This window comes from Falco naumanni, chromosome 8, assembly GCF_017639655.2.
Source record: "Falco naumanni isolate bFalNau1 chromosome 8, bFalNau1.pat, whole genome shotgun sequence".
NCBI lineage: Eukaryota > Metazoa > Chordata > Aves > Falconiformes > Falconidae > Falco > Falco naumanni.
Genome location: NC_054061.1, coordinates 32,537,594 through 32,559,938, shown reverse-complemented (window position 1 = coordinate 32,559,938; position 22,345 = coordinate 32,537,594). Strand labels below are relative to the sequence as shown.

At 44.1% G+C, this 22,345-nt stretch overlaps 1 protein-coding gene across 1 annotated transcript; it reads left to right on the top strand.

Annotated features, from left to right (window-relative positions):
* Positions 1-225: 225 nt before the first annotated feature.
* On the top strand, positions 226-21,786 carry SCTR (secretin receptor). The gene is made up of 13 exons (XM_040604863.1): positions 226-2,740; positions 6,637-6,763; positions 9,652-9,762; positions 13,657-13,760; positions 14,050-14,147; positions 15,111-15,243; positions 16,435-16,588; positions 16,677-16,737; positions 17,249-17,318; positions 20,044-20,135; positions 20,231-20,369; positions 20,542-20,583; positions 21,602-21,786. The coding sequence occupies exons 1-13, from the start codon at positions 2,696-2,698 to the stop codon at positions 21,776-21,778; spliced, it is 1,353 nt and encodes a 450-aa protein (XP_040460797.1). The 5' UTR covers positions 226-2,695; the 3' UTR covers positions 21,779-21,786.
* The last annotated feature ends 559 nt before the right edge of the window (positions 21,787-22,345 follow it).

Sequence of the window (22,345 nt, the reverse complement as noted above, 5' to 3'; positions counted from 1 at the left end):
GCATTGCAAACAATTTAATTATTTAGCAAAGGAGGGAGAAAAATGAATTATTAGGCTGAAGCACTAACAGAAATTTTAAGTATTAATAGATAAATATTTAACATCAAAGTTGGTTAGTGTTTGATAAGTAAACACTCCTACAACCAGAGTAATACAAAGCAAAGTAATTTATTTTATTTACTCCTAAAGTTACAATTAAAAGTCTTTCAAGATTGCATGAACAAATTCTGATGTTTTATTTCTGGTTTAGATTACAGACTTGAAAGAAATTGCAGCTGTGACAAATGTAAAATAGATATATGGAGTAGGAATAAAGGTAGGTGCATGCAGCCAAGTGCAATGCTACATTGCTTAATTAAACAAACATGTAATTTCAGGATATGTGAATTCTTGGTAACTATTCTCTGTAGTCTGCTGCTGCTCCGAGGTTTCGCAGCCTGCTGCAAACTGTCCAGCTGCACTGACATCTGCTGTGCTGCGAGTCAAGCAATGATTTGCACAGATGAAAATTTTCCAGGTTTTATTTTGCATCCAGCTTCCTTCAGACGCTCAGCCTACACACGAATATAAAGGAAGGGTCACAAAATACTAAGCTCTTCATTCACACTGTTGGTATTTAAGTCCAACATCGTCTCTCTGAAAGTCCCGGGTAACCATCGCCTATTTCAGAAAATGCTCCACATTCGAAAGCACGTTCAGGAGCAAAGCTCCCTCAATTGCACAAACACGAGCAAGAGCAGTGGCTTTCAGCGGAAGCTGTTACAATATGAATGAAATAATAAAATATTCCTTCATCCAAAGGAAGAGAGAGAATGACTTGGCACCCCACTGAGATGATGAAGCATTGCCAATGTGGTTTCTTCAGACTACTGTAATGATATTGTCTGGCTGCCTCTCAGACCCCCTTTTAACAATTAAACAACAGTTTAACCCTTTGACCAATTTCAACCAAACTCTGCAGGAAAGCAGAGCTCTTCAAGAAATGGAAATCGCTACAAGTTTAGTGTGGACAGGGGCAACAAAGACTGAGCCGTTTGCCCATTGCAAGGGCAAGTGTTGTGTGAGCGTGCCAGCTGGGTAGCTAGCACACACAAACCGGGCAGCAGGGCAGGACAGACATAGTGCGGGGTTAGAGCAAACACTGCCACTTGCCAGACTCCTGCTCTGGACATGTGGGGAGAAATGAGGGTGGTGTGTAGGGAAACAAAGAGCATTGCAATTAAATGGTCCTAAGGAGCACATATAGAGATGAGCTGGAGTTACTGTGGTCAGAGTTGGCATGGGAAAGGGCAGCATTCACTAGGAAACCCGGATTCCTTCATGGTGCTACTCAGCAGATTACTTGCTCAATCCAATGGCCAGATTTTCAGTGCACAAGTAATGAGCCATATGTTTTATGGCCGTAGTCATTGACTCTACTGGTAGAACTGGAGCACACCCTCATTCTGGGCAGCACCACATCACATTTGACCTGTCTGGGGTGATGGGAAGTGGTAAATTGGAATAGGTAGTAAAAGAAGTTTTGACACAACCTGAGGACTACAGTGCTTTGAGAAAGAGCACTAGTGCATGGTGCAAACTTCGGCACTTTTTAAAAGACATATTCATTATTGAGCCACAAGTGAACTTGGCAAGCAAGGGTTTAGAGTGCCTGCCTTGGCAGCTGGGAGCCCACAGCCAGGGTAAGCACACATCCCCTTTACAATGGTTCTGCCACACAAACAAAACCTGGAAAAACAAAAGAGCGCTCTGCTGCCAGGGAAAGGGGGCTCCTGAGGAACTGCCTATGGGGAACCCAGGACAGCTGGAATCTGTATCACACCAACAAGGTACACAGGGATCCAAACGTGATGACATCTTGCAACCTATAGCATTGGGAAGAAATGCAGACTGGTTGTTTCTCTGGATGTTGGATGTTGGATGTTGGATGAGATAGTGAAGCCCCAGGAGCATTCAGCATTGCAAGGGGTGGGAAGAGCAGGTCCCCTGTTTGCCCTTTCTCTGGTACCTATCCCAGACTCAAGGTTGTCTTCAGCTCTGGCAGCTGTGCTTGCCTGGGCTTGATGGGAGGTGCGGGTAGCCGGCTTTCCTGCAGCAGGCTCTGCCAGCCTCCTGATTTCTGGCTCTCTGGGATGTGTGCTCCCTGCGGGAGGCATGTGCAGAGCTGTGGAGAGCAGAGGCAGCGCAGGCAGCCTGAATCGCATTCCTCCAACTCTTGTTTCTCAGCAGGGCACTTATTCCAGGACTCTGTTTCCCCCTGATTGATTGCCTCTGCCATTGGGGGACTGACATCTTACACTACAGTCCTGCTCAGTCCCTTATCATGGGAGCATGAGGAATGATCATTCCCCAGGACACCCATTGATACCAGTGAATAATAGTCAGGAGGGAAGGCAAACGATAGTAGGACCATGCTCAAGCGAGGTGCTGTTATTCTTGGGACAGGAGGTTTCTGCAGAGGAGGAGGAGAGCTTGGAAGATGGAGGGGGATGGGAGGTGTCCTGTCATTGCTGATGCTCTCTAGGGCTCAGCAGCTGGAGAGAAACATTGGCTAAGGATGGTCAAAGCTGGGAAGGAAAAAAAGGAGGAGGGAAAGGGACGAAGTGAAAGGAGCTAGGAACCAAACTGGAGAGCATACAGACAGACCAGTGACCTCTGATGCGTGAGGGATGAAAGAAACAGACTGTGATTGACTATGTGGACTGTCTGGGTGATCATCTTCTGGATTTCAACTGTACTGGTAGGTGCTCAGAGCTATTTATTCCCAATTGCATGGAATCACATATTGTCTGAGTGTGCGCACCTCTATTCCATGAAGTTGTGGTGTCTTTGTTTAAAAAGGTCTGTGTAGAGCCTGGGATTTTTTTATTTCCTTCTTGATTCTGCTGCTTCCTGCACTAATTGACAGTGGTCATATGGCTAGATGCTGGGTGCCTCAGTTTCCCCACCTATTATAAAGACAGCAGTGTTACTAACCTGCTTTGGTAAACATAGCAGGTTCTGTGATGAAGGAGAAAAGATTTGATGCCATTTAGAGAAGCTTTGCTGATTTACACCAGCAAGCAATTCCCTAAAGGGGAACACCTACGACTGCCACTGCTTCCCTTGATTCAGACTGAAGGGATGCAAAGTGATGTTTGACACACAAAGTTTGGTTTATTTCTTTTAGCTTTATCACTTTACTGGGAATTTATGTGGCAGATTGTTGCTGCTGAGCTCCGCGTGCTCAGACGGGTCAGGAAGAACAGCTGAACCTGGGCTGTGACGTCCAGGTGCTGCTCAGTTTATTCAGATTTTGAAAGCATATAAAACCCAGACTGAAATATGTCCAGCTTGGGTGTGAGAAATTGGGAAAGGAGCAAACTCTTAGCAATTGTAAAAAAATCACTGTTTCATTGCAACTAATGGAAAAATCAGTCTGTCTGTCCCAGCAGGGAATTTGGTTCAAACTCCAAGAAAACCTGAGCTCTGCCTAGACATTTTAATTGCAGAGTGAATGCAATCTGCAAATGTTTTTTTTCCTTTTGATTGTCTTCCACAATAAAAATAGTGACTGTGATGGTTTTCTTGTAATTTTGGTTTCTTATTCTTAGATTCTATCTAAAGGACTCTGTAAATAGATGTCATTGCTCGGGGTGCCACCGAGAGCGTCTCCTTCCACTTGTTCTTTTTCTAATCCTTCAAAATATCTATTTTGATTTTGCCAGGCATCTTTTGTTCTCCTTTAAATCCTCTCATTAAACTAAACCCACTTACTTTCAAAATAAATAGCTGGGAATTCTGTGGCTGCAAATATTATTTATATTAAGTAGTGTTTAGATCTATTCCTTTCACAGGTTAAAAACTGTAGTGGGCTGTTGCTGACAATGTCACAAACTGCAGCTTTCCACCCGTTCTGGACATCCAGTTATCACAGCTATTTCTGTTTGGAATGGTTTTGGTATCTTATATTGTCTTTAAAGAAAATATGAGGATGTCTTGCCACCTCATGAAAATCTGACAGCCTGTGGGCTGTGAGCTGTTTCAGTGAACTGTTCGGGAAGAGACAAAGAAACCATGCACAGAGAAGCCCATTTACCTCCTTGATTTCAAGGCGTGGGGACACACTGTTTGCTCCCAGTTGCGGATGGCAAATATGAGCAAGACTTGAGTGCAGCTGATAGTAGAGCTGGGTTACCTGGCCGTGCCATGGGAAGTGGGATTTTGCAGCACCCAGCAGACAGTGGCAGCAGACCTGCAATGGCCCCACTCGCACCCAGCCTGTCCCATCAGATGCCAGCACTGGCAAAGACCAACCAAGCAACAGCATTTGTGGAAAACAAGGTCTTTAGCACCTGGAGGCTCTTTGCTTCCTCTGGGTTTAAAAGCCTGTTCCCCACATGTCTATTACCAGGCAGTGATATCTACTTGATCAGAAGAATAGGGTGGACATCACCTGGTGGGTTAAAACAGCAATTGTAAAGCATTAACTACACCACATTGCTGCTTGAGCAACACATTTTATGTAAGAAAATAATGCTGCGTCAGAGCATCAGCATGGTCTTCACAGCTGAACGTGCTAAAAGCATGTGGCCTCATGCTAGTCATAAAGAAATAACATAGGCTTTAAATCTTTCTTGAGTAAAAGCTTTCTTAGGACCTACATTTCTTAAAAGAAAATGGTGCCCACAAGATGTGTAAGCTTATTTAAGATGAAGAATTTTCCTGTTTCTGAGATTGTTACTAATGTGATTGGTGGCATTTATTTTTATGTATGTTCAGTATCATCTTCAATACTCTGCGTCCAAACCAGACCCATTCTGTCGGCAACTTCAAATGTTCAGCAGTAATATTGTTTTTTAACATATTTTCACAGCAACTTGTAGACAGAGATACTACAGCAGAAGTATGTTGTTGGTCTTAATTGTCACATTTGTACTTGTGAACTCTGAAAATGTGCTGAATTGTTTTACTATCATAATAAAATATAAAGAATAGAATGATAAATAATGGAAGTTTAAAAAAACCTGTCACTATTTAGAAATTGTCAAATTCAACCTTCAGCTAACAACTGAAACTACTAAATGCAATTATGTTTTTTTAGACATGTTACGCCAGTCAGACATTTCTGTTTTTTCAAAGACTAAGCGGCTTTTAAAATTATTTTTTTCCCAAATGTTGCATGCATTACAAATGCATTTAAGTCCTGGCATCAGAGGATAGTTTATTTCATCTGAATTTTTTGCATGTGTGATTCCAGAAAATTCATTACATTATGCAAAATCAAATGGCTTTCAGTTTATTTATTTCATAATGCACAAAGACAAGGGAGAAAGATGCTGAAGTTAAACACAACAGACCAATTAGATGAGGCATGATACACTGCTGGAAAGATCAAACTTTGTTCAGAAATACAATACCCAGAGTACTTCCAGCCGAAACGAGTGGGAATATAGTTGCTGATGTCTGTTAGGCTAAAATTTAATTGTAGAAAAGTAATAATTCTCATTACAAGGTTTTCAGTAATCATTCTTTCTCCTAAATCTAATCTGAAAGTGATCAGCAGTGCTACAAGATTGATTAGGTTGAGTAGTAATATGATGCTGCTGGGTTAACTTTTCCTGCATAAAGTACATTAAAAAATTCTGTCTGATAATTTTCAAATAATAGATCCTGATGACTTGTTTTTAATCTTTTAAGTATGTGTGTATATACATACGCATATATAGATATATATGTACCTATGAGTTCCATAGTGGAAATTGATCGATTTTTGGTTTTGTTCATGAGGGAGGAATTACTTAACTCTTTTTAATGGGAACCCACTTATATTCAGTATTTTTATTGTAAAAAATAACAGAAACTGGTAAAATAATGGTACAAGTACTTTTTTCCTGCAAGACATAACAACTTGGACCTTGTCCTGCAAATAATTTTGCAATGATTTTTAATACATGACATTTTAATGGTCAGTAGCTGTTTTGTACATTCAGTTAGGTTCAGCTACACATACAATGAACTGCACATTTAATTTCTACGTGAGGATTGAGTTAAGACTAACACTTCCACACTGCTTTGTAAGAAAGGAGGATTAGGGCAAGACGGGAAGATGAGAAAACGACTTTAGAGCAAATTACTGTCTAGGTTCTCACAAGAATCAGGGCGAGATTCTGCCTTCAGGTTGGCTCCTGCAGCTTCGTAATCGGCAGCAGTGAAACAGGCTTGGGTGGTCTGCAACCAGTGGGCATACCTGGATCACTTCTGCCAGGAAAAATGACCTGCCAGGTCTATGGTGTAACACTGCCAGGGGCAAGTGAGTAATTCTTTGTTGCTCTAGGAGAGTCCAGCAGTGCCCTGGATGTTTCTGCAGTCTTTTGGAAGAGCATCCTGCTCATGTGTTTACTTTCCCAGAATAACACATTTTTCTCAATAACAGTAATGTCAGCAAAAAGGAGAAGGCAGAAACTCAGTCTGTGCTTGCCTGCTGCTATGATAAAAAAAGCAGACTTAATTAGGAAAATAGACTACATTTCAAGGAAATATTGCCCACATATTGATTGGCTTGCATGAGAAATATGAGCCTAAGAAGGGTAAATCCTGTCAAGGGGATGTAAGTTATAAGAGGCAAATTGATTCCACTGCTTTTAAAATTTGCAGATCAGAGCTGTCCCACCTGTCTGTGACCTCCTGAGTGTCCTGAAAAAGGAGGAAGAAAACTGTGCTGAGACGCTTTCCCTGGAGGTGAAGAACGGAACAACTGAAAACTATCTGCTCCTGAGCTCAGGTAAAGGCTGAATTAATATGCATGATAAAAACCACTCTCAGATGAGCTCCGTGGACTCACAGAGCTACGTGGACTCACAATCAGACAACCCCACATTCCTTCCCACAGAAGGCATGCACCCTATATGTATCTCTCATTTAGGAGCAGAAAAACAGGTAAGATCTGTTATAAGGCTCTGAGAGTGGGATTTTGACCTGTGACAGCAAGAGCTGTAGGAGCCTTCTACTCAGCTGCTCAACTGCAGTCCTCACAACTAGGGAGCCCATCAGCAACAAAATCTTGCAAATTGCAGAGGATTTGGAATTCTTCTCACCTTGGGCAAGGAAATTTTTACAAAGTCTGCCCAGTAAGTGCAAATTTACTTAACTATGCTTTCAGAATCAATGAATACCAACAGCCAACATTTGAATCATGTTGCCTGAAGGTCCTCATTGCTTCCTCCTTGCTCTAACTTACTGTCACATAACAGAGCTTCCATGGTGCCATCTCTGCTGTGATGCTCACATCTCTGTGAAAGTGGCATAAACACACAGGACTGATTAATTGAGGGTGAATCAAGCACAAAGTTCTTATGCTCCTGCAGTATAAGGAAAAAGAGACTCTGTGCTTTTGATAGCATTAGCTTGGAGAAGGGAGAAGTGTTGCATTAATATAACTCAAGTCATGGTTATGCTCCTTTTTGTGCATGAGCGAAGGTGGGATAATTCTCTCAGGTGCAGGGAGAAAGGGGAGGGAAGCTGCTGGAGGTCTTGGAGCTCTGGTCATGGTGACACCATGTACTTCTGCTGGGGGGGTGCTCTATTTGCTGCTTGAGGGAGGTCCTGAAGAGCACAGGGATGCCAGGGAGGTGCTGTTGTACTCTGCCTCCATCCAGGAAGCTCTTTAGCTAGGCAGGGGTGGGTGGCACTGGCTTTGTTCCATGAGGAATGGCAAGAAGCCCACCTGCAGGAGGAATGGCTCAGCTGGTTTTTGTTTTCTTCTCCTGGGCAGAGATCATCCCAACATCATAATTTTACTGTGTTTTTTCTGTGCACTGAGTCTGATTTGGGGGCTTTATGCCAGTGGCATTGGCATGAAGGTTCAATAATCCAAACAATGCAGCACAGCCAGGCATAAATGTCACCCAAGGTGATGTATCATTTGCTGTTAAACTGTTGCTTGGAAGTAAATGGTTACCAAGTCCTATACACACTGGCACAGGTGGGGACATCAGAGTTGAAACGCCCTGGCTGTGAAAAGCTCTGTATTTCCAGGCACTAGGACTGTTGTGCAGGAGGAAATCAACACATTTCTAGAAATGTAAATATTTTTGCAGGCTGAGAGAGGCTGGCCTTATAAAGCATGAAGTGTTTGAAGAGTGCTCGCTCAGCACTTCTTCCCCTCCACTTTCAGTGAGCATGCAGGTCATTTGGCACATGTCAGGACCCGCCAGGTGTACAGTAGTCTTGGCATGCTCCTCTGGCCTCTTTTTTTCCCCGTCACATTACAAAACCCAAAGAGAAGGTTTTGCTAAAACTAATGACAAGCAGAGGCAAAAGGGAACCAGCCTGAATGATTTCAGCCTATGTCTGGAGAAGAGCAAAACAAGAAAGGCCAGGATTGCAGTTTTTGTGTAGCACAAAGGGCATCATCTGTAGGTCTTCTCTCTTAACACTCTGCACCACAGGCCAAAATTCATCCATGCCAGTCTCTAGCACCTAAGCAAGATGTCTAAGTTGAGATCACTGTCACACTGTGCTCCACTGACCATTGGCTCCTTGATGCATGTCTACCAGCCTTGTCAGAAGGCAACACAGCCAAGGCAAGGGTACAGCTGGAAAAGCCTTCCTCACACCCTGACTGTAGGAGGGGACCATGACAAGCCCAGCCTTAAAATAAGGAGCTCTCATGCCTAACTGAAGGAAATGGGGTGAATCTGGGCAGTGGCAGTCAGTCTGATAGAGGCCTTGGGTGGCAGAAGGTGCAGGGAGGGCAACTGAGCCACAGGCTTGTGACTGCAGGGAATCCAGCAGGACTCCAGGTTCAACGGCTCCTCCGAGCTGGGTCCTCCAACAGGTATGTCATACTATCAGAGGCCTGGCCTTGGAAAAAAAATCAGTATGGTCAGATTTTGCCACCATATTGGAGTGTATCCATGTTTTGCCCAGGCCTGTAAATGTGATGACCTTCCCTTTACACTCCCAAGGACTGACAGAGCTTGGCAAAGTTTTGTTCTCCTGAAGCAAAAAAGCTATTGAGAGCTGTGGCCAAGCCCAGTGAGTGGTCTGTTGGTGGAACAAGCAGAGGTGTATCTATGGTGATAACAGGATGACATCAATACTGCTCCTCTCTGCCCTTTCCCTAGTATCATTCTGAAGCTGTTTAAACTCCTAGTCAAGTTGTATCTTTTTCTGTTTACAAAAGGGGTATGGAAGGAAAACATTAGGGTGAAAGTGGAAGCTTTAGAAAGACAGAAAGGTAGGATAAAAAACTCACATCTGGTTTCCTTCATCTTTCCAGGGCCATTCAATAGTTACCAGGAGACAGAGGGTTAGCCAAAGGCCTGATGCAAAGTTCACAATGCCCCAAGTTGCTCTTTTCTGGCTAGTACAGACCAGTGGAGTCAAGGACCAGAATGGGACAGGCATGGAACTTGCTGGGGCTGGTTTGAAGCAAGTAGGACCTGTTCTGTCCCATCCAAGTCTTGACAGGTCTCAGCAGGACTTGCTCTATCTCATCCACCTTGCTTTTCAGAGTACTGAGCATCTTTGCTCCTCTAGCTGCCTTGGTCCTTGGGAGACGTTTCATTGCTTGGAGATGTTTCATAGTGTTTCATTGTTGGGAGAAGTCTCACAGTGTTTCGTCACTGGGAGATGGTGCATGGTATTTCATTGTTGCCCCCTCCACAGGCAGATGTGTTGGAATGTGGGATAACATGAGCTGCTGGCCTTCATCTGCCGTGGGACAGACTGTCAGTGCTCACTGCCCTCAATTCTTCCAGATGCTGACTGGGAAAAAAGGTAACACTGAAAATATGCTTTTCTTGCTCAGGTATTTTTGACTAAAAATGTTATGTACAGGGATGCCACTGTCAGGTCTGAACTTGAAGTGAAATTGTGTCCCTATTTCTTTTAACAGCTGATGGTCACTTAGCAGTTCCACTTCCAACACTAAGCTAGATGTGCGAAAGCCTGGAATTAAAGTAGCAAGATGTTTATTTTTCTTAGCCAGGTGGAAAAAAGTGCAGGAAGCAAATGCTATATTGAAAAGCAGGGTTTTAGCATGGTTTCTTAAGGGAAAGATTCTTCTTCACTCAGGCTCAGTGCTTATGTATTTCTGCCTGTCTTTCCACTTCTAATAATTCCTAGAGCCAGTGGCTGATCTCAACTGAGCTTGACGGAGACAAAATTTCACACACAGTTAAGTTCATACAAGTTTTGGGAAAACAGCCAGGCAGGTAGGGGAAAAAGATCCCTTTTTTGCCTTCATCAAGAGGAAGACTGCACTGTGGGTTTGTCCCTTGGCTGTGACAAGCTCCACACAAGTGGCGCATGTTCAAGGGAACTCAGGTTCAGTTACCAAACAACTTAAAAAGAGATAAGCTCAAGCAACATTTGTTGTCTTTCTAAGCTAGAAATGAAGTGAAATTTATTTCCAGAATGCTACAGTAATCATAAGCTATCAAGTAGGACTCCCTGCTTGCTTTCTGTTCATTTTCAGCAATGCCCAAGAAACGTGCTTACATTTCTCTTTAGCGAGTTAATAACTCAAATTGGAAGAGGGTTTTGCATTCTTTGGTTATAGGACATGGATTAATTTACTTACAGAAAAGCATACAGATTCATTTTATGGAGGGAGGAATGGGAGACAAGTATTAGATTGTCTAATAAAGATTAGATAAATCAGAGGAGAAGCACTTAGTACTCTTTAAATAAAATCAGACATGAGCCATTCAGATTAAAATAAATACCCTGCTACTTTCTGTACACACAAACAGTAGCTGCCCATTGAATCCTGTAGCCTGGTTTAAAGACAGAGGATAAACTACACAAGGACACAGATCGCTGAAGAAATCATCCATCTGGCATGTGTTCACAAATCCTTAGCATAGTGATGCTGGACCGTAAATGCATGAAATTTGGTTCTTGCTGGTTCCTTGCTGGTTCAGCCGCTAGAGGGAACTGCTCCCTGCCTCTGGCCTTCGCACCGGGCAGAAAACAGGAATTTGTACGTCCAAAGGTCATGCTTGCATCTCAAATGTGCATTGGGTTATCTTGGAGATAGTCTAACAGCTTTAAACTTTAGTTGCCCTCTTTATCGAGCAGCTGAGAGCTGAACCACTTCTGATAAGCAACAATCAGAGTGACAGTGTTCAAATCATAAACCAAAGACATGGTCCATTGGCATTTGCATCTTATTTCGGCCTCTGCGTCTGGCATTTTGAGTCAAAGTCAGCAATAGTTTATTCTTATTCTCATAGCCACATTCTTCTCTGATCTTATACTTGCGGTTGCCTTGTGACTCCTGCATTTAATTACTGCTACAGTCATTGCCCTGTTTGAAGCAATTTTGCAAAAGAAAAACAAAAATCTGTTTGCTTAAAGAAAAAATAGAAGTTTTCTCTCCTCACCACTTACAAAGCAGATGGGCAGCCACAAACGCCAAAGACCCATATGTTCAGGGACAGAGATAGCTCTGAGCTCTGACCAAACCCTGGTCTCCATGCTGTTGAGCTCTGTGCTGACATCTAGGCTTGCATTTACAGCCCAGACTGTCTGGCCCCTTCCCACATAACAGACCAAAGAAACAAAATAATACTGGAACCAAGTTCACATCCAGACCCGCACATTGTGTCTCAGGCAAGAAATGAGGAAAGGTGTGGGGATTCAGAGCCAGAAAATGCCCCATCAGATGGCCCCAGTTTCACAGCCATCCCTTTAGTCCCTGTTCCCCCTTGCCTAGGCAACTCCAAAAGCCTCTAAGGCACCAGTAAACACCAAGCACAGATCTTTACACAGTGTGGACCTGAGTCTGCTCTGAGTGGAACATGCTGCAGTTTCCCCACCGTGTGTCACCCATAAGCAAGCAGCACTGTTAAAATTTTGCTTATATCCATCAACATAATATGCCCTGCATTATTTCCCATGCTTTGCATATAACACAATTGCATGCACACACCAACACAGAAATTCACCTCTTGTCTGATCTACTGTGACATCCTCAGGCTAAAAACAGTTACAGGCATATTTATACATGCAATACTCCGAGTTAGTACGTGTGTCTTAACAATTGAAGCTGAAGTAGAGAATTTGCCATCATACTGCTCCCTTGCTGAGTGCCAAGGCAGGTTGGGGAGAACTGTTTGGGAGAGCTATTTCTCTCCTGTTGTTGCTGCACTACAGCAGGGCATGGAAGATCTGGCTACAAAAGCAAGCCTGCCCCTTTCAAAGATGCTAAGCTGGAACAAGATGTTCACAAAAGCATCATATTAATGGTCTGATACTGACATACCCAGAGTTCTTCCCACTTGGAGGTCTCAGCATGTTTCCTGTACCTTGCAGTTTTACAGAAGTGAGTTCAAATCCAGTGCAGACACGTTGTCAGGTCACCAGAATTAGCCCAGAGGTAGCAGGAGCCCTGACTTTGTCCTGACAGTCCCAGCAGGGCTCTAAAGAGCATAAACCAGTGCCAAACACTGCTGTATATGCATCTCCCTCCAATCCTCAACACTGTGGGGATGTTTTGCTGGAACTGGATGCCCTGGAGTCCCCACGGTTAAATGTGTGGGCAAAACCAGACTTCTATGGTGTCTTCTGGCAAGGCTTCTGCTATGAAGGGCTGCTGATTTCAGGTCCTAAGTCCTTGCTAGTATTGCCATTACTACAGCAAAGCCAGGATTTCACTGTTTCTCAAGTGTGGCTCCTACCTGACAGATCAACATGATTAGGACAGTCAGCAGCGGTTTTACTTCTTTGTGGAAGTTTCTCTTCTCTTCAGCACGTAACCTACATGCCTGCTAGGGTCATTTTCTTCCAATGAGATTGTAAGGTGTGCAGGGCAGGACTTTCCGCTTTCACTATGGTACCAAACATGAATATGGACATGTTTGAACCTGCCCTGCTCAACCACATGCAACTTGCTGGGGATCCATCTCACTCAGCTTTAGGAGTCTAAAAGTCAGTCATCCCAGCAGAAGTGGGTCAGATAAACTGCCCTTTGCCGATGTCTGTCTGAAAATGAGATGAATTCTGCAAATGCCTCTTTTTCTCCACTGACTAGTAAGACAGCCATGAGGAACACAGTTGGACTCAAGAATTTAGCTTTTAGAAGTCTAACTTAAGTGAGGGAAATCCCATCCTAGCCTTTAATTTGCACGTAAGGGAGGAGGAAATCAACAGTGTAAGATAATGCCCAGACCTGGCTGTGGGATCAAGCTTTTTGGTTTTCATTTAAATCTCACTAAAAATCTGTGACCATCTAAGGTTTTGTGTTCTCTTTGGACCATGACAAAGCACAGTAAGGAGGTGGGAGCATTCAGGAAAGTAGCAGGTTTGCGTGGAGCATGAATCTGTGACTGAACAAGTCACGTGTTTGCTGGTCTTGGAATACTGGCCAAGAAACACCAGCTGTACTGAACAGTATTATTTATGTTGCAATTAATAAAAACACATCCATCACAGTCATCTGTGAGCGGGCAAACAATATTATGACCCACACAAGTACACTGGGCAAGTAACAACATAATTAGCTCAGCTGCATTTCACCACCAGCTATGCGGAGTGCACTGCCTGGGGACAATACTCTCTTTGCTCTTGGAGTAACCTACATGTTTGTTACTGACTCCCAAGGAGAATGAAGAAACAATCAGAAATGATCACACTTGGTTTTGTCTTTTTTTTGTTGCTACCACACAGGTTTTGTCTACCGAAACTGTACAAGCGAAGGTTGGTCAGACCCATATCCAAGACCTGATATCGCTTGTGGCTACAATGTCAATGACACAGCAAACGAGGCAAGAGTGAGTCTGAGTGCCTGTGACCACAGATCTGCTGCCTTGGGGCTCTGGGGGAGGAACTTGTTAAGACTGAATGATGCTATGATTTAACTCAGGTGGGGTTATTGTGACAGATGTTTTTCAGCATAAACACTTCCTCCAAATTATCAGAACAGGTTGCTTGGGATAAAATTTCAGTAGCTGATTTTACAAGAAAATTTGTTAAATAGGAGGAGACATCTTTCTCTTGGTATGGGCTGATTTCTACCAGACAGTCGAAGGTAAAGATGTAAAAATACATGTTCCCCTGCAGCGTTCCTATTTCATGATTCTGAAGACCATGTACACCATCGGGTACTGCACCTCCCTTGTGACGCTGATGATAGCCTTAGCGGTGCTGGCCTCTTTCAGGTGAGGAGAAGCATCTCTGGCTGGCATTTGGCCAGGACTTTTGGTCATGTCAGCCAACACAGATCCTTCTGTTGGCTTTCAGGGCAAGTTAAAAATGGAAGTATTTCTGAAAACCTTCACAGAAATCAGTAACAAAAATGACCTTTTAGTCTTGTCTCCCAGAAAATGTCAGGGCTGTTCCTCACATTGTGCTCCCCTGTCCTTTTCAAAATGTAGCTGGATGTATTTTTCAGACTGGCACTTGCACCACTTCCCTGCAGAGGTCTTCCCATGACTTCAGTGTCCCTTGGGAAGAGTGTCTTTTCCCCACTCGAGACTGTGGCTAAAACTTTGCTCTACGTGCTGCTGCACTGACTTCTGGGAAGGTGTCTCAGATTTACAGCAGTGATCTGACAGTCAGCTTTTCTTCACACATCCTTATAACCTGGAATTTGTACTTTGCTGCTTATTCAGTGAAATGAATTTCCTTTACAGTAAGTGTCAGGGCTGCACCTCCAGGCAGAAGGAACCTCAACTGCTTTGCAAACTTGTCTTCAGGCTGCATGGCCTCTGGACCCAGATTATGTGGAGATTTAGTACAGAAAACATTCCAGACACAAGCACACTGTGCAGGCAAACCAAATAAATCCACTCAGGTGTGGATAAACACCTTAGGTTCACGTTACTCCAGAAAGGAGGGTGAGAGGCTAGAACAAGTATATTGGTGTGAAATCACAATCCTTCTGGCAACCTTCAGCTTGTTTTAGTACCTGCATGGAGCAGATGTGACTCTAGCTTTTTAAGGTCTTCTCTAGGATATCCCTCTTGAGAAATGCTTTAGCCTTCCTTTCACAGACAGAAAAACAGCATTCTAAATTTGCCAGTTTAGCATTAATAGGGATTGAACATGCTGTTTACAGCCACAAGCTGCCCACATTGGCTAGGAACGTAACCTCACAGGATCTTTCTCTCTTTTTGCAACAGAAGGCTTCGCTGTACAAGAAACTACATCCACATGCATCTCTTCACATCATTCATTTTGCGAGCCTCATCCAACTTCATCAAGGATGCTGTTTTGTTTTCCTCTGAAGATGCAAATTACTGCAGGGCATACACGGTAACCCTCTGCCTTCCAGATTGCTCCATGCCTCAGTTTCCCAGCAGGATCCTAGCAGTAGTTAGTATGCAGGGAAGGAAATCTCTGTCCCAGCTTTCTATTCAGCATGCGGGGATACGGGAGAGGAGAGGTATGCCCTGTCCCTTCTCCATCCCTTGATCTCTTGTGTGGGTTGTTCCTGGTTGAGATTTCCCTGTTTGATGGTATTCTGTGTGGGTGAAGGAGGCATAAGGATGCAAAAGCAGGCCAGGCTGGAGCATAACCACAGAAACCCAGGTGTGGTTTCTCCTGGCTATAGATGCCTTTACAAGTATTGGAGCAGAGGGCATCAAGGTCAGTCTGAAGTAGGTACCTGCATTCATCACTTTGACTGCATTGACTAGATGGCCACAGAAGACACCAGGAGTTCAGCATATTGACCCAGAAATAGCTAAACACGGGTGTCTTGGGCTGTGAACACAGGATACACCACCAGGGTGGAGATTCTTACATGAATTTTAGATCCCAGTAGATGGGGCTGGCAGGAAAAGTACAAGAACATATTAAATATTGCTGACTTACACTGCAGTGTGAGACCTGATATTAAGACAGGGGTTTGCACCCAGAGAGCCTGGAAAAGGAACCACCTAAATTTTGGACTGTTTTTTCCTTTTTCTTTTTATTGGCAGCAAAATATCTTGAAAATTGGGTGTCTCTGTGTGTGTGAGCACTGGAGATGATGTTCAATGCTTTAAACCAAAAGATAAGATTTTGGAAGGGAAACAAAAAACCAAAGAAAAACTTTTCCCCCAGGTTTTGCGGGATTTTTGTTTCTAAACAAGAACATTCTAAGCAAATTTTAACTTGTCTTATCGACCCTTTTTCTTGGCAAAAAAAAGACTGATAAATACATTCACCATTCACGTGCTTCTCTAAGGTGATATTAGTGCTACTGATACTAATAAGGTAGTAATAGTGAAACTCCTCCGAGACAGTAACCCAAACCTATGTGTCCATGACACATTAGGTTATCCAGGCAGTTGATTAATGCATTTGCAAGTGCCAGCCCTGCTTTCTTGTCATGTAAATGCCTATCTCGAGGCCACCCATTTTGATCCCTCCATTTGCCTGCCAAGATTTATTTACAGCTCTGTCTTCGTTAGAAGGTAGATACAAACCCAGGCAGAAGCTAATTATCCTCTCTTTCCTCAGGCTGGGTGTAAGCTCACCATGGTCTTCTTTCAGTACTGCATCATGTCTAACTACAGCTGGCTCCTTGTGGAGGGACTGTACCTCCATACTCTCCTGGTTATTTCTTTCTTCTCGGAAACAAAGTTCCTCTGGCGGTTCATCACCCTCGGATGGGGTACTGGTTCTTTCAGTAAGAATAAATGTGGGTTTGTTTTGCCTTTGGGAGGGACTTGTGGAGCAGTAACTAGCTTTTCCAATTGCAGGTGCCCCAACCGTCTTTGTGGCCGCATGGGCAACTGCGAGGCAACTCCATGAAAATATTGGGTAAGTTGCGTGGAGAGTGGGGGAAGGTGGCATGCCAGGGGGAGCATGCAGCCCCCACCCATGCAGTCTGCTCCACGGGCTCCTGCTCATTCCTAACCACTGTCAACCAAACAAACCAACTACTACCCTGCTGTGGTGTGAGTGTGGATCCTAGCATGGATGCATGTAGAGGCCCACCCAGCTGAGCAATCTAAGAAAAAGGCTCAATTTTCATCAGCCCATGAGGTTTTCAGCATCTGTATTTGACTTTCTGATTGGTGAAACTTTGCTCCTTTCTTTTCTCCCTTCCAAAATTTTGAACAGTGGTTGTACTTTAAGGGCAGGATATACTTTTGTCCAGTGCAGGTGGACAGGTTTTTATCAGCAATGTTGTATCACTAACTGAGAACAGGAAAATAATTTTGTAGAAGAAGGGGATAGGGGCCTATCTAAAGTGCAAAACAGACTAAACCTCTTTGAACAGACACCAGTGTTTTGATAACTGACTGCACCTTCTCTTCTATTTTTACAGGTGTTGGGATATTAACACTAATGCCAATACCTGGTGGATCATTAGAGGCCCTGTAGTTTTGTCTATTTTTGTAAGTCTTTTCTGGGACAAGCAGATTCAAAGTGTATTTTCAAATATCATGAAGTCAGAGATCATTTGCTCAACATGTTTTAGAAGTGTGTTACTGAACTGATCTTAGACATGTGCCCGGACTGGTGTGACACATGAATTACTGCTTAAGCAACTTCTGCTCAGCAGGATTTAGTCAAGTAACTAACGCCCCGAAGCTAAGTTCACAAGGAAAGCTAGAGTGTCCTCCCAAGAAGCAAGAGCCTGAAGAAGATCAGGTTTCCACATCCTGTTGATTTCATGTGAACTTGGCTGGCTTGTGGAAGCTTGTTTTGGACTGTTTCAAGGAAGGCTCTGGAGGAGAAATTAAGTGGCTGTACATTTCAGTACAATCACCTTTGTGTCTCCCGGTCAATGCCTCTCTCAGCAAAGCCAAAAACAACTTGCCTTACATGACCATTAGCTTTTGTTTTCAGCAATGAAAGCAGCTCACAGGCTGCATGCAGCATATGTCAGTAGATCACAATTACACTGTTACGGCATTGCTCACTGAAATAAGGCACAGGCACTGAAACCCAGTGTGAACCTACCCAGTACGAGGCAGTAGTTTGGTACATATAATACTCTGCACTTACAGTCTGAGTATTTGCTGGTGCTCATCTTCAGAGCCTTAGGCACCGAGGGGCTGGAGCTGCTTCTTGGAAATAGTTGTTCCGCCCAGCAGAGATGCTCTGGGACACACCGCTCCGCAATGACCTATCTGAAGCCCTAGCACTAGAAACACGCATACTGCTAGTGGCTATCAAGTAACCCGCTGACACTCCATGTGAGAACCCAAGAGATGGTTGAGGGTTTTGTGTTGCCTGTAGAAGCCATAATATTTGCAAGACAGAAACTGCAACACTTGCACAATCTCTTGGAAAGTCAGGCAGCAGAGGTGGTGGGTTAAAGTTCTGCTCCCATTTACCAGTGAGCAATCCTTCATGCCCACAAGATCAGCAGAAGACCACAAAAGTGATTCAGGATCAACTTAATGAGGCCATAGCATTTATTTTTCTTAATGAAACTACCCTTATGCTCCAGGAGCTACTCAGCACTATTTAAATGCCAACAAAGCCCAGGCATTCTGAAAGGCAAAAAGCACAATCTTAATTTATCTTTTGATGACCACCACCCACTATGCCCTTCCAGGTTTCCTAAATATCCTGATCACATCTAGCTTAGCCACTTAAGGCAGGAGCCGCCAGCACGGCTCTGCCTCTTTACCCAAAAAGGTAGAGGCTTTTCTCAAGCCCATAGCCACAGACAAACAAACAGCCAGTCCTTCAGAATTCAGATCTAATCTCTTTATTCCTCACAGCACAGTCCTCAGCAGTTCAAAGGGTAGAAAATCGACGCCGATAAACTCCTTTGTGCTCCTAGGCTAACATGCATTGCTGTGCTGCCCGCGGGCAATCCCTCCCAGCAGGAACCCCACCGTCCCGCCTTCCCCCAGGAGTTTTCATCAGCAAAAAGTCCTGCTCAGCCTACACTGCGCATACCTGGCCTAGTGGGTTAAAAGAACCCAGAACCCCCAGACCTGAACCTCTTTCCCCCCCCCCCCCAACACCCCCAGAATATTTCAGCCTTTCCTTCATGTTCCCCACCCCTCGCTCCTCCCAGCTCCCCAAACTTCCAGCCCTCCCCAGACACCCTCAGCAGCCCAGACCACACAGCCACAGTTGCTCCCTCTTAATCCAATAAGTCAGGAAATCCAGGGACATCCTGGATCTGTCCCATCTACAGTAGACCTACTTCTTTTAGGAAAACCCAGCACCTCAGACCCCTGCTCCATCACCCACAGGCATGTACAAACCACCATGAAGAGGATGCACCACTGTGATGGTGTTTCTAGGAGCAGGGGAGGGATAAGGGCCTGCCATGGTGCAGCGTGTTGCAAAAGGGCTGTGGTAGGCTCTGTGGGTGCAGGAGGAGCACAGGGGATGTTGGGAGCCCACATGCAAAGGGCAGATTACCCAAACTAGCTTCCCAGTACTGCATGCTGGCTGCGGGAGAGGGGCACGCTCAGGCCAGCTCTGCCTCCCCAGCCACTCCTGCTCTGCCTGAGGGTTGAACGAAAAAAACCCAGCTATTGCTTCACCCACCTTCACCCAAACTGAGCAGGACATCAGCATTTTTATCTGATATCCACCCTTGCAGAGGGGGAAAATGCAAAAGGAAGGACTTCAGTGTCACTCTCTCCTATCCCCACTTTTAACTGCTTTGCCTCCATCGTCCCAAACCATGCTGCGTCTTCTGGCACGGAACAAAGTGCATTTGCAGCCCTGGTTAGTGATGGTCAGCTCCAGTGCTGTCCCTTTGCTGGCATCCAAAGACTGCATAGAGGCTGTCTGAACCTGGCACCAGAAGGGATCCTACCAATGTGCCTGGTCTCCCTGCCATTTGGTGATATGCCCAGATAATAAGCCCTGATCACCATCCCCACACTAAAGGTGCAGCAATCCAGCAGGGAAAGCAGCCAGCACTTCAGGGCAGGCTGGAGTGGCAGGGACAGGGCCTGGGATGGGGACAGAGACATGGACAGGCCAGCCCCAGCCCCTCTAGTCTGCCTGCTCAGCCAAAACACCCCAAACTGGCTCTGCTGATACCTAGCAGTTATGTGCATGCTTACTGGGCATTTGGGTTTTTTTTATTATTATTATTTATTTTCATGTCCTTCCTTTTGTGTTTTGGTCTGTTTTTTTCAGATAAATTTCATTCTTTTTGTCAACATTTTAAGAATCTTGATGAGGAAGCTCAGCTCACCTGAAGGACGGAGCAGTGATTTCAACCAATACAAGTATGTCCCTTACATCATGACTTTATGCCATGTGAGCCCACCTGAGCTCTTCTTGCTCTGTCTACAATGGCTTTCCCCTCTGTTTTCATTCTCAGGAGACTTGCAAAGTCAATGCTCCTCCTCATCCCACTCTTTGGGGTCCACTACATCATCTTTGCTTTTTTCCCAGAAGACACAAGCAGTGGCACAATGGAAATTCAGCTGTTTTTCGAATTGGCTCTTGGATCATTCCAGGTAACATTTGACAAGCTAATATTTCTTTAAAATAAGAAAAATAGGTATAACATATAACTCTGCAACAGAGCAGAGTTCCAATGGCAAAACCAAGCTGTCCAATTTCCCTTGAGATGCTAAAAAGCTCAAACTGCAGTTCTAATTCTGTGGCTATGGTTCTTTTATCTTTTAGGGCTTTGTCGTGGCTGTACTTTATTGTTTTCTTAATGGTGAGGTGAGTTTTGTGTATATAACATTCTTTTTTATTGCTCAAGCATGCCTTATTAATCAGCAGGATACGTTCTCCAATGAATTGCATGTTTTATCTGAGGGTTTTTTTCCCAGCTACCCAATGTCACTCATGAAATACCTCCTGGATCTGGCAAACTTAAGTAATTGTATGCCAGATGCAAACTTCACCTCTAAACTATTGCAGCCTTTTCGTAAATCTGATAGCATTATTACTGTCTGGGAACAGAGGCTGGGAGTACCATCCTGCACACGGTCACACTGGCATTCAACTGGTTCTGATGTATGGTGCTATTATCTGTCATCCTATGGCTGTTCTCCTTGCTTGATCCTTGGGAAGGAATTTATCAAAAGCTATATCCAGTCCAAATCTATTAGGCCTCTCATAAGTAAAACTTTTGGAAGAGGGACCATTCCTTTGTAGCTGCATGATAACTCCCAGGCTTCTGGGCTAGAACTTGTGCTCTGAAATGCTGCTGCTGGTAGAGGTGGGGAAAAAATTATCCAAACCTGGGAGATCCTGAGGTTGTTGTAAGGGAATAAAAAATCATTATTGCCTATGGTTGGAAGAAAAAGTCACTTTGAAATGGAGGAGGGGTTTGAAATACTTCAACTGATCCTTCAACAGGGTTCAGAAAAAGTTGTTTTCAAGAAAATCTGATTTTTTTTTTACCTTAGTATACAAAATTGTCCAATTTTTATAACTAAAATCAAAATCTTGGGAAAATCTAAACCAAACACTAAAGCCAGCTAGACTGTGAACATTTTAACATGCAATTAAACAGAAAAAGAGGTTAACAGAAAATTGTGTGGCTGCAACAACAGTATCAGTAGAAGTGACAAGAAACAGGCCCTACCCTAACCCCTTAAACTGGGGGTTAAAGAAATAAATCCAAACCTTGGCAAAGGTTACCTGCTCTCCTTTTCCTGTTATACTGCTCTCCATGATGCAGGGCTCCAAGGTAAACTAGCTGAACTAAGTATTTTGTGATCTTTCTACCCAGGTTCAGCTGGAAGTTCAGAGAAAATGGAGGCAGTGGCATTTAAGCAAACACTTGCGTCAGCATCTCAGTGCCTCAGCAAGTAACGGAGGAAGTGGCTTAACTCAAGAGATGCAGATGGTGAGGTCAAGCCCACCAGAGCACAGGAGAGCAACCCTCCAAAGATCAAGCGTGCTTTAACACTATACACCTGGAGGATACCTCCATGCTCAGATACACATGGTTAAGTCCCATGGACCGTGCTGGGAGTCTTGTGTATGCATCTGAAAGCGGGCTTTGGCTATAGATCAACAATTCTTGAAGCACATCTGTTCATTTATATCCTGTGTAGCACCAGAGTTATTTTGCAAGGCAAAATGGGCCAAAGCTTTATGCTTTTCCTTGGGCTTCTAGCCATAGTCATTTGTGTTTCTTTCCACACCAGTATTTTTCAGCTGCTATTTCTACCTTAAATGTGACCTTTCATTTTCCGTGTGGCTTTTCAACATGTTCTAGGCTAAGCCAGGTTGGTGAGTGTTCTCTATTTCTTCTGCTGTTGAAGCTGGCAGGACACTCAATCTTGTACTATGAAGGTTATGCCACCCTCTAACACAGCCCATGGGTTTGAAATGCAAAATTAATGAATCTCTAAAATTTACCAACATTCAAAGTCTTTCTGTTGGGGTCACAAATGATAGACACTGAGAACATAAAGCACAGCTGAGCTCCAGTTTCCCCTCTGACTGCATATCCATTGCTTCAGTGACA